The 11716-nt window shown below is 35.1% G+C and overlaps 2 protein-coding genes across 4 annotated transcripts; both read right to left on the bottom strand.

The window, feature by feature from the left end:
• Positions 1-2102: 2102 nt before the first annotated feature.
• Positions 2103-4176, bottom strand: LOC114727429 (protein RER1A-like). Of its 2 annotated transcripts, XM_028914143.1 has the most exons (4): positions 3612-4176; positions 2958-3138; positions 2715-2807; positions 2103-2331 (listed from the first exon to the last, which is right to left on the bottom strand). In XM_028914143.1, exons 1-3 carry the CDS (start codon positions 3959-3961, stop codon positions 2754-2756), a joined length of 585 nt encoding a protein of 194 aa, XP_028769976.1. In that variant the 5' UTR covers positions 3962-4176; the 3' UTR covers positions 2103-2331; positions 2715-2753. The 2 variants fall into 2 exon arrangements, with proteins under 2 accessions (XP_028769976.1, XP_028769972.1); XM_028914139.1 differs by lacking the exon at positions 2103-2331 and having other exon boundaries at positions 2354-2807.
• A 1349-nt stretch (positions 4177-5525) lies between these two features.
• LOC114727415 (glucose-1-phosphate adenylyltransferase large subunit 1-like) lies at positions 5526-10241 on the bottom strand. 2 transcript variants are annotated; one of them, XM_028914133.1, is made up of 15 exons: positions 10042-10241; positions 9579-9832; positions 9295-9417; positions 8705-8875; positions 8351-8443; positions 8179-8262; positions 8043-8098; positions 7679-7772; positions 7291-7476; positions 6946-7026; positions 6699-6785; positions 6522-6626; positions 6337-6443; positions 6131-6191; positions 5526-6001 (listed from the first exon to the last, which is right to left on the bottom strand). In XM_028914133.1, exons 2-15 carry the CDS (start codon positions 9816-9818, stop codon positions 5900-5902), a joined length of 1590 nt encoding a protein of 529 aa, XP_028769966.1. In that variant the 5' UTR covers positions 9819-9832; positions 10042-10241; the 3' UTR covers positions 5526-5899. The 2 variants fall into 2 exon arrangements, with proteins under 2 accessions (XP_028769966.1, XP_028769960.1); XM_028914127.1 differs by having other exon boundaries at positions 9579-9829.
• Positions 10242-11716: the final 1475 nt, after the last annotated feature.

The raw sequence follows: 11716 nt of genomic DNA, 5'->3' as shown, positions 1-11716 counted from the left end.
CAAGATATTCTGGAACTAGTCAAGCAGTTAATCTAGGTAATTTTTATCGTATGTAAGTTCGGTATTGATGGGGTTAATTTTTTTTAAAAAAAAAACATGAATGAGGTTATTTTTTATAATATATAAGTTTTTTTATTGATGGAGTTAAATAGAGGAAGAAAAATTAAAATAAAAATAAATGTTTTTGAAAAATGTGTTATATAAAAGTTTGATGGATCGAATATTAGATCTAAAACCCTTCTTATGAAATCATTCAGATCTTTTGGATTTATTTCCATTGTTTCTATATTGATTTCATTCTGTTATAGAATTGTTTATGTTTTTCATAATAATATTAGATCTAAAACCCTTCTATTTTTTCTTATACACGCACATAAATGGCACATATAAATTCATCATCTAAAGATTAAACTATCAAATTCATGTAGTTCATAAAATAAAATTAAACACTCTTACTGGGACTTTAAAATTAGTAATTAATTTTTGTCATCGAATTCACATCACTGTGGAGGTGTTTATGAAAAAAATAAAATAAAAGAAGAGTCATTTTTATATTTTCTATTGCTTGACTCAATTTCATGCAGCCATGCACTGCAGTCACGTTACACAATCGCACACTAGTATGTGTGTGTATTAATTTTAATTCTCTGGGTATGTTGGTTTCAGTTTTTTATAAGAAAATCAATCTGTTTAAAAACTAAACCTTGATTAAATTTTATCATGTTTTCAATTTTAAAATAATTGGAATTACAAAATAAATTTCTAATTATTTTGACAAGCTACCGAAATCAAAATATTTAGATGGATGTGGTAGATAAGAAAGAATATCATACAAATATATGAAAATACGATATCATAAAATTTAAAAATCACTAAATAATACTACTTCCGGTCCTTAATATAAGACTTTGTTTGAATTTTATTTTGGTTCTAAATATAAGACCCCAATCCACTTTGTTTCTCATATTTATACATTTTTTTTCAAAGTAGCCCTTCTAACAATGATAGTTCTAGTCAATACACTTGATTAGTAAGGATATTTTAAGAAAGACAATATCTATTTAGGATAAATAACTAACTCAACTTACTTTATTAATCTCTTCAAATTAGTCAACTGGCTCTTATAATTAGCATTGGAGGTGGTAAATATTATTTTGTGAACGAGGATATGTAAATATATCATAATTCTCAGTATCACTAAATTATTTCTTGTTTGGCCCAACTCAATATCACTAAATAAAAATTAAGCCCTACAACTGCAGCCAAACACGATATAATTTACTATCTTTTCTATAAGATTGAAAATAAAAAACTTAAAAGTTAAAAACTGAGGCCCGATTTATTGACGTTAGATTATTCTAAAGACATTGACTCTGTGTTTGTATTTGGCTAATTTCAAATGTCAACACTGACCCTTTTCTCAAATCTTAATGCTCTCTCTCTCTCTCTCTATATATATAAACATTTTATGTATTACCCAAAAAAAAGATTTTGTATATACGAATTTTAAAGTTAATAGTCAAATCATATTAAAATAATCGGGAAGTTATGATGATGAGTGACTTAGTTACGAAAAAAATTAGGATAATTGGAAAGTTGTGATAGGGGAATAAGTTACATAAACACAAAATTAAAAACTGAGCCGTGAAACATTGACCTTAGATTATTCTAAAAAAATTGACCCTGTGTGGAAGTTAGATTTACATTTGGATTTGGATTTGCATTTTGACTAAATTTATTATCTGGGTTGATAAAAATTTATGGATTCGGATTAGATATAAATCCAGGTAAATTTTATTATCCATCCTGAGCTAATTATTTCAAATGTGAATCCTGACTTTTTTTTTTTCCCAAGTTTTATTATTATGCTCTTTTTTTGTTCTTGAAAATTTTCGCATTACCCAAATTAAAGGATTTTAATATTTAGGTCCATTTGCTCAATCAAATCTTGCCATGTGTTTTATTATTAATAATGGTCCAACTCAATTTTGAAATTCCATCAATGCGAGTTTTTATTATTAAAAAAATCATAGGCTAAAATTTGATTTGAGACCGCCAACACAGGCTTACTCTTCCGGCATCACAAAATCAAATGCAGACCACAGAATTTTCTTCCGGACATTGACATCCATGATATTCTTATTTAGAAGGGGATAACGGACGGCTTGGACCAAAGCCCCCCAAAGTTTGGTTTGTCATTTTTGGATGGATTGGGTTTAGAAGCCCGTTGTCCGGTTTGATCCAGCAAGAAAGACTAGTCTAAGACCGTAATTTGCCTTCTTCTTCTTCTTCTTCTCCTCCTTCTATTGTTTTCCCCTCTTGATGGGAAGACTGTTAAACAAAGTTAAGAGAATAAAAAATAGCCATAATCATATAAAACTCATCCTAATACATTAAAACTTGATCATAAATTCATAAGAATCTCGAACAATATTAAACAACAATAAAAAAAAAAACAACATTCAAAAATACAAAATATTTAAAAAATAATCACTCAGACCAAACCAAATCAAACCAAGTGGTCTGATCAATTGGTCTAGAAATCAATCCAATCCAAGTATCCAACCAACTAGTCTGGTTTGGTCTGATCTGATTTCATCACATGACTTATTTGGATTGGATCAGATTACCAGGGTTTTGCACACCCCTATCTGGCTACATATTAGTTCAATTGAAGGGTGAAACTTCAACTACCAACCTACATTTCTTTTCACCTATTCAGAATTGTTTCAAATCATGATACGGCAAAGCTTTCATTCTGGGCGTGCGCCACTGCTACTTGCAGAGGATTTCTTACCACCATATTTCTGCAAAAGTTTAAAAGAAAGGGGGCTTAATCTCGAGAACATGATATAAGGAATAAAAGCTTGCCCGTCCTAGACTTATATGTTAAACTGATACAGGACATCAGAACAAGGACAAAGCTGCAAAAGAATTTTAAGCATTCGAAACTCAACCTGCTTGCCAAAGTTGAACGGGATATATTTGTACTTGATCATGTGGGCAATTTGGCGCCTCATTGTGAGGGCAAAGAGAACAATCCAGTAAAAGAGTAATATAGGCCAAAAGACAGGAACATCAAAAATAGAAAAGAAGGTCATGACAAATGCTGTGCAGAATGCCTTTGTGATAGAATACCTGTAACCAAAACAAAAAATTGTCATCCATCAACAACATCTCCACCAAACTATTTTCCATGAGAAAATAGGCAAGCAATTTGGCAAGTCAGTCCCCACAATCACATTATCTATCTGACCAAATAGAAGGGATACACATGAAAAGGCCTTGGTAATATGCCCCAACATTCTTCCTATATGTATAATATCATTAGGTCCAATCCCCATTGAGAAATAGCGTTTTCCCCCTTCAAATTCTCGACATACACAGTCATAACATGTCAAACCTCACATATTTAGAAGACCAATTACCAAGAAGACAGGCACTGAAGCAGTAACTAAAAAGTATAAACCCTAAATAGTTTCATTAAGGCTCTCTAAGAGAGGGCCACTGATTGTCAGCCAGAAAGGTTAAAATGAATCTCTCAGCAATCATGACAGTAATGCAATATGTTATCTAACAGGCTAAAATTGAAAATAAAATGCCCAAATTACCAGAACTTAAATTCTGGAAGCCGGCGAATGAATGGCTTGAACTCATCAGAACCTTTTGTTGGCAGCATAGGTCCATCAGAGGGTTCCAGTTCTGGATCAACCAAAGGGGAGAGAAACCCAATCAACAGATTCAGCAGGTAGATTCCCAGACCATAAGATACAATGTAAAACCCTTGGACATAAAATACCCTCAAAGCATAGATTGATGCCAAAACCAGAGTTCCAATCCATCTATAGGTAGTATGAGGTGTGGATATATCCAGATAATGTTGAAAGATCTTGGACAAGTCTTGCCACCATTGGTTCACTGGTGCAGCAGCCGCGGCACTGCCGCCTCCAGTTCCCTCCATTCAATTCACAACTGGCTGATAAAGGATTCGTGTTTAGAACAAACCATTTATAGAACGACAAACATGAATCACGTCTGACAAATCATTTAACTTGTTAATGTGCATTAGAGCCCATACTTAATAACAAACAAACATGCCCTCGAGAATTGTAAAGTTCAAGAATGACAAATCAAAGAAAGCCCCTTTTTCGGGTGATATAAGAAAGGCCTTTTGTTGTATTGACCCACACCAACGAAGTTTAACATATCCGATAGCGAGAAGGCGAAACTAATTAGCTTTAATTGCCGAAAGAGCTTAATATATTATTTGAAAACAAGGTCTGCGAAAATTTATTTCCCCATTCAAGTTTCCATCTTACGAACCCTAACTTTTGTCCGAAAGCAACAGAATGATTGAATTGGAAGAGAACATAGATACAGAATCAGGAAGGAAACAGGACAATAGTAAAGAATAGGAGTTGACCTGCGCCTGCGAAGAGCGTTGCAGCTCGGGAACGAAGAGAACTGATGGAAGAACCGAAAAAGTGAAAATGTGCAGATCTACAAAAATGTCAATTTCTCGGTAAATTGTTTCCCTTTTTCATTTTTTATTTTGTTTGGTCTCTCATTCGTAAATATTGACTGACCGTTCTAAGTTCAAACAGGTATTATGCCGTTTGTTATAAAAATTCGTGGTGCTTTTCACTTACGCAGTGCGCAGTTCTTGATTTCTTCAAGAACTTGGCTACGTCCGTCTTAACTGAAGGTTAACTGTTATTATAAAATATTAAAATGGAATTGTTATATCAATTCTACTAATACTAATACTAATAAATATATATCATTAATTTTTACCAACATGTATAATAAAATTCTTCAGCTCAAAAAAAAATAATAATAAAATTCATACCAATCAATATTTTCTTAATTTATAAATAACCCAATCTATTTATGAACCATACGGTGTACAGACTCTCATATCACAAGTGAATATTCTACTCCTCCGGTTTTAAATGTAAGACCCTTATACTAGTGTGTATAAGGATCTTACATCTAGGACCGGAAGAGTACATAGCAAGTCTTCTAAAGAGATGCTCTTAATCTTAACTATTTCAAAAGATACTTCTTCCAATCTGCCAGCAACAGTCTTGATGATATGTTCGGGAAAAAATCACACTTCCTACATATTTATTACTTTTAATTAATTTTAACTAATATTTTTATTTACGTGATTTGATTAGTTGTTTATATCTCGTATAGAGTAAATCCCATATTATCACACCTTCATTAATACAAACTTAACCAAATAGGAGATTAGTATAATAGTGTAATCAACCCTAAAGTATTATTCATAAATATTATAATTATTTTAATCACCAAAACAAGCTATCTAGTGTAAGTCAGAATGAGAGGAAAAATTAAACTTCCGAAAGAGGCAACATCCTCCCACGAGGGCACTCTTCCCGTGAAGAGTATAGTGCATCAATCGCTTATCCTTGTTCGATTAAACATCTACGCAAAAATGGCCCTGTTACCACTGTGAGCAATAAACTGAGAAAGCAGCCTGACAGATATAATATTCCTTATTCATATCAGGTTTTATTAAATCTTCCTTTTGTTTCACAACACATCCTATGACTTGAGCAAGGGGTTTAGGGAAAGGGTGAGAGACAGAGGTTGAACCACCCATGACTTCAAGAGTTTTTCTTAAAACAAATACCGTTGCCACGAGCTATAATCTCCTTGGCTTATTGATTCTATATCTACTTGCCTTGTGGAATCTTCTATTTTACACATAGCGAAAAAGTGTTCTGCTGGCTTCAATGTAGAAGGTAGGACTCTGCAAATGCGATTCTTCCTACTCCACATATTAGAGTGTTTCTCATATGAGAATGTGTTTTTGTCCCCTGCAACTCTTGCAACCAGTCGTTGAGACTAATACAAGAGAGTGAGAGACTATTTATATGACCTTGCCATCTTCTATTCGTGCTTTCTCAACTATGATTGTGATTCCTGAGCGAATATAAAATCCATCTTCTGGTCTATCTGCTTCTTGAACTCCCTACAGACAAAAAGCATTTGAATGGGTAAAGATCATACTAGGTGCTACTCAGTAATACAGAGCTGGAAATCTAACCGATGAAGCTGACTCAAAAGTAAAAGGAGGATGAGACCAGTTGACTTTGCTTACATCTGTGTTCATGATAACAACATCTTTTCCAATCTTTGCATTCTTGTCAATTATACAGTTCCTTCAACAAAAGTAACAAGTAGCAATTAGATGTGAATACAATGTATTACTAGTTTGAGAAATGATTGCATGAATTTTGATCAATGTTAATTCCCTAACAATGTCAAATGTCAATAGTATGATGAAATAATAATAGGTAAGATTACCTAATTTTGGTATTCCTTCCTATCCCAATAGGGACTTCTCCCTCTGCCAGCAGAGAAGCAATTTCAGATTCCGTCTGGTAATAATCAGCTCCCATCATCACAGTGTCCTGCAAAAGGTGATTTTAGATGGGATGAATCTTACATCGGATTGTACTGTGCAGAGTCAAAAAGTTATGGCACTTTACCAGAAGCTCAACGCCATAATCCAGGCGTGAACGTTCACCAACAACGGAATGTTTGACTGTACATTCCCTCAAGAAACATCCGTGGGAGATTATTGCATCCACTATCTGCAAGACAAAACGAAACATAAGAAGACATCTCATGAGCTTAGTAACATGCTTTAAGGTACAATGTCATACCTGGCAATTATCGATCTTTGTTGGTGGTAAGAATCGAGGAGATGTGTAAATGGGTGTCTTAGGATCATAAAACTTAAACTTTGGATTCTGCATGAGTATAGAACAAATAAGATAACAGCTTCACATAACTTGCAGAAGTGATGCCAATGTATCTTTATCATAGTTTGTAAGAAATACGCAATGCATGTATTCATGCAATGAGAAGAATACTAAATATAAATGCCAGCCATTATTATCTTGAACACACCTCTTCAGTAAGAGCTAGATTAGCATCGTAAAACGACTTTATTGTTCCAATGTCTTCCCAGTACTCCCTGAAGAAAAATGCCTGTGAAACAATAGGCGTTGGGCTTTTATTGTTATCATTGTCATGTGCACAGTAATCCGGTAGCAACAAACAGGTAATAACAAGCTTGGCCGATTCCAAAAATTTAAGGTTAGCTATGTGAACTTGCATAAAGCAAATTGCACTAACCATGGTGCTAGATGCTGGTGAAATCAGTTCCTCAAAAGTAGCAGATAAGATTTCCTCCAGAATGGACAGAAACATTTAAGGGAAGATAAGCATATTGGAGATTAGAATCCATCTTACTTGGACATTCTGTTCCTTCACAGCAGCAGGAATGATTTCAGATCCAAAATCATTGGATGACGGGTATCTGTATTTGAGGAGGTCAAGTAAAACATCTGTCTTGAATACATAAACCCCCATGGATGCAATATATGGTGACTTCAATGCATCTTGGGGTGACAACCCAAGGAGAGACGTATTTACTTGCTGCAAGAAAACAAGAACCCGGCATATTGGAGCCAGATAAATAAATTATGATCATAATCACATTAACAAGACATAATGCAAAACTTGGTTAAGTGGAGGCTCCTAGCTTGAAGAAAGAAGGCAAAAGACCATGTTGAAACTGAATAGCTCCTGGCAGTGACCAGCTTTAGCAGAAATACCCAGAAAAGAATAAAAAAATTACCATTTCTTTCAAATCAACACCCTTTGGTTTTTCTGAAAATTGAATGATGTGGCCTCTTCCATCTACTTTGACCAATCCGTAATCTGATGCACGGCTGAAAAGCAGGAAACTTGCAATGACTCTTAGGTAAAAATAAAATTTGAATTTTTTTTGGTTTTAGTGTTTTCAGGAAGCCAGTAACCCCCCTTTCTCATTTGTAGTTTTTTCTTTCCCAATGAAACAAAAATTTAGAGTTAAAAAAAAAAGAGAGGTAAACTAGCCATCAGCTGAAGTTCGTGAGCAGCCAATAGATGGAAAATAGAAGACACAAAATCATTTAAGAAAAAGAAAAAAGGAGGAGGCAAGTCTAAGAGATTCAACACACCTATCGCCTGCTGCAGCACAAGAAATTGTAATATCAGCATTTGTGTCAACATGGCTCTGTTAATTTGTTATAAATAGATCAGAAAAAGAAGAAATGAAGAGATAGTAATATTTTAGGATACAATTACTTGGTATACCTGCACAAGGTCCATGTAATCCATTCGGTATAGATGATCCCCTGCCAAGATCAATACATTCTCAATGTTTGAGTTCTTGGCATCCTACAACAGTCAACCTATCATTGTCCGGTTCAAATAAAAAAAATACATAAAAAGTGCAGGCAGTGTATATATAAAATTTCTTGCTCACCTCAAGCACCCATGTATATTGTCTCACAGCATCTGCAGTTCCTTGGAACCAATTCTTTCCTGTTTCTCCCGGAGTTTGAGTGGCTGCTAGAACCTGTCCCCATTTTGGGTTTGTCTTGGTTAACACTCAATAGAAATTTGCAAACGTGAACCCCAAAAAAATTGAAGAATTTCTCAAGTGACTTGTATTTGCCCATTAATCTCAGTTGCAGGTAGAACGAAGTTTCTCTTAATTACATACTACAAGATTCTACAACTCACGGATAATTTATCATTTCATTAAAAACCATCTAATCTAAATGATGGCCATTGGCCAACACTGTCTCTTTGACCCACCCTTTCCATGAAAACATACCTCCACAAATCCATCCCCAAAGTTGATGCCATTCCCAAAATAGGTGCGAGCGATGTGACGGTTCAGAGATGCAGAATTGAACTGGGTTAGAACAAATATCTTGTTGATGCCACTGTTGATGCAATTGCTCATCGGGATATCTATTAGCCTGTAACATCCTCCAAGAGGGACCTGTAAAATGCAAATGGATGCCATATTATCTCAACAACGAACTTCAAAAACTCTTAAGCTTATACAATAAGACAGGAGGGACATGATAGAGACAGTTAGACGCCGTGATAAGACAAAATATGTAGTGTCTTGATATAATTTGTAGGATCACGTTGTATCCAATATAAATGTGATGTTTCTGCGGTCACAAAAGTGACACTGCATAGTAAACTGGTAAAGTAAAAAAGATGATGAGGTTAAAAGAAAAAAAAAAATGATCATCATATATCATCATATTCTCTCACATCGCTCTCGCTCTCGCTCTTTTATACCGTTCTCGTTGATGACTACGTGATATAGAATATCAGATTTGCTTAGTATCAATTTTTATAGTCAGGCAACAAAACAAAAGCCATAAACTTCGGACCGCATTCACTTACTGCTGGTGTTGCAGATCGTATGGTGAGAGGAAAGAGATGAGTCCCAGGACCTCCTCCCAATATAATGGAAGCTACATTTTTAGGGTCAGCCCTTCGACTGAGAACTGATGGTACTTTCCATCCCTGGAAATCGAAACCAACTGTGAGTAGACACAAATTACAGGAAATTGCAGAAAGTAATCATCATTTCTTTTCCATAGTTCGAACATTGAGGAAGTAGAAAACTGATCTTCCACACCATTTGGGGGAAAAAGATCCCAGACCCAGAATTGAATTTAGCTTACCACGGATTCGTGGGCATTATTGGAAGTCAGAACCGCCGAGGCAGCACATGGTTTCGCCTTCTTCATTTTCTCTCCTGTTCTCAAACTCGTCACAAACTGATTCACACACATATTGTTATTCAGGCTTCCTTTGATTCTTTCTCCCCAAAACCCATTATCCTGACGAAGAAGATGATGGTCTGTTCTTGTTTTCGCAAAATCAGGATTAGCTTTCAAGCTCACACAGACAGAAGAAGCCATTGCGTTGGTCACTGCTAGTACAAATGAACAATCATAGTCAGTCCTTTCAGAGATAAAGTGAAATTCCCGGAAAAAAGAAAAAATTGAAGCCCAATCCTTACGCAAGCTAAGCCAAGAAAAGTACACAATACACAAAGACACCACCACAAAAGCAGGAGACATACAGTTGTTTCAGATGCTCAAAGTAACACTTCATAGAATAAATTAACAAAGAAAATCTTACTCTGAGCAACACCCAGAAGCTAAAGGTGATATGAAGTCTTCACCAAGAAAGTTGAATGAATTAAAGCAGGAACACAAACACCAAACAAACGAAGGGCTGAATGGAAAAAAGGTGTGAAGTGCGCAAGCATATATGAGGAACCCAAAAACGCGATGAGAGGGACAATGTGATTACTGGAAATGGGAACTGAAACCAGGAACAGAGTACTTCGCAGTGAAATGCGATCAAGTGATGAACTTTTTTTTTTTTTTTTTAATTGCCAACGATGAGTGATGAAGTTAAATGTGGAAGAAGTCAAATTTCTTCTTGGCTTGCGAGCTCCCGCGAGAGTCCCAGAAACTGTTACAATAATATAATATAATAAATATACATAATCAGAAAAAATAAGAGAAAATTGATTAAAAAAATTCCTGTTTAAAAATTTAATTAACTAAAAAAACTTGAATTGAACACATATAATTATGATTATGAGGTAACATATTAGAAATTTTTTACCAATTTTTCAAAAATTCAATCTTTTTTTCTTTTGACCAGCCGCGTTAATAGCATAACTTCAAAAGGAGCAAGCGTTTCAGAATAAACTAAAGCGTCATGCCACGTCAGTATTTATTGGCAATTTGTCGCATCAAAATTCTGACAAGACAAAGCAGAATGAAATGCAAAACCCAGTCATTTGAAAATAGTAAAGAACATGAAAAAAAATGTTCCAACGCAGGAAGCAAAGTCGCTGAAGAAAAGAAAATATTCCTGATTGAAATGCTCCAAAATGGCATTAAGAAAATGCAAACCATGTGAACGTGTTCCCCCGGAAAAAGGGATAGTGGCTTTTATTCACAAGAGAACCGTTATAGTTGCAAAAGTTGAGCAAGGCATGATAAATTGGGACTATGCAATAATATTTTTTAAAATTAATTATTTCCACAGGGATACATTTTTTTTGCCAGAATATTTCTACAGGGGTATTACTCCTCCGGTTCTTAATATAGGACTCAATTATTGAGTTGGTTTTGGTCCTAAATATAAGACCCATTTCTCATATTTATCAATTTTCTCCAAATTACCCATATGGATACTCCATCAACTATAATCAAGTAGAAGAGGGAGAGGGGGTATTAAGAAAGATGATTTTGGTGTTTTAGGAAAAACATGTCACATTTCTTATAATTACCTAACTTACCTAACTTTCTTAATCTAATCAAATTAATTAAATGAGTCTTATATTAAGAATCGGAGGAGTACTACATATCGTCCATATTACACCGCCTTTTTAAAAAAAAATCTTTGTCCTCATTATGGAGCGTTTTACAATATTGGACTGCAGGAGAGGCCACCACGCCGAGTTAAGTCAGGACGCCGGGTGGCCCATCATAAGCGGCTGTGTTTGGCCCGAAGTGATAAAAGGTGAGTCACCTCCCACCGTACACGTGTCCACAAGAAATGAGCTCACTCCAAGACGGGCAGGTATCCAGTGGCAGCGACTCACATCCCGAGGATTCAGTTTTCTGGATGCATGCCACGGAGTTTTCATATAGGCTTTTGTGTACTTTTTGTCCTGTAAGTAGGGGCAGAGGATCCAATAAGAAAAAGCAGCGTAAACTCACATCCAATGTTATCATCTTATCTCTGAATATACTTTCATCTCGTTTATCATCTTATTATAATACATTTAATATTA

The sequence above is a fragment of the Neltuma alba genome, unplaced genomic scaffold (genome assembly GCF_004799145.2).
Source record: "Neltuma alba isolate B1F8T4 unplaced genomic scaffold, ASM479914v2 tig00002445_pilon, whole genome shotgun sequence".
Classification (NCBI taxonomy): domain Eukaryota; kingdom Viridiplantae; phylum Streptophyta; class Magnoliopsida; order Fabales; family Fabaceae; genus Neltuma; species Neltuma alba.
Note: the sequence above shows the minus strand (reverse complement) of the source record. Positions and strands in the feature narration are given on the sequence as shown.

Excerpts from the sequence above, each read along its gene's own strand:
- LOC114727429 (XM_028914143.1), bottom strand. The coding sequence starts at position 3,961 with ATGGAGGGAACTGGAGGCGGCAGTGCCGCGGCTGCTGCACCAGTGAAC. Across the intron at positions 3,139-3,611 it reads CTTCCAGAATTTAAGTTCTG|GTATTCTATCACAAAGGCAT; the intron begins GTAATTTGGGCA and ends TTTTGGTTACAG. Across the intron at positions 2,808-2,957 it reads CGTTCAACTTTGGCAAGCAG|AAATATGGTGGTAAGAAATC; the intron begins GTTGAGTTTCGA and ends AAACTTTTGCAG.
- LOC114727415 (XM_028914127.1), bottom strand. Across the intron at positions 9,418-9,578 it reads ATAATGCCCACGAATCCGTG|GGATGGAAAGTACCATCAGT; the intron begins GTAAGCTAAATT and ends TTCGATTTCCAG. Across the intron at positions 8,099-8,178 it reads ATTACATGGACCTTGTGCAG|AGCCATGTTGACACAAATGC; the intron begins GTATACCAAGTA and ends ACAAATTAACAG.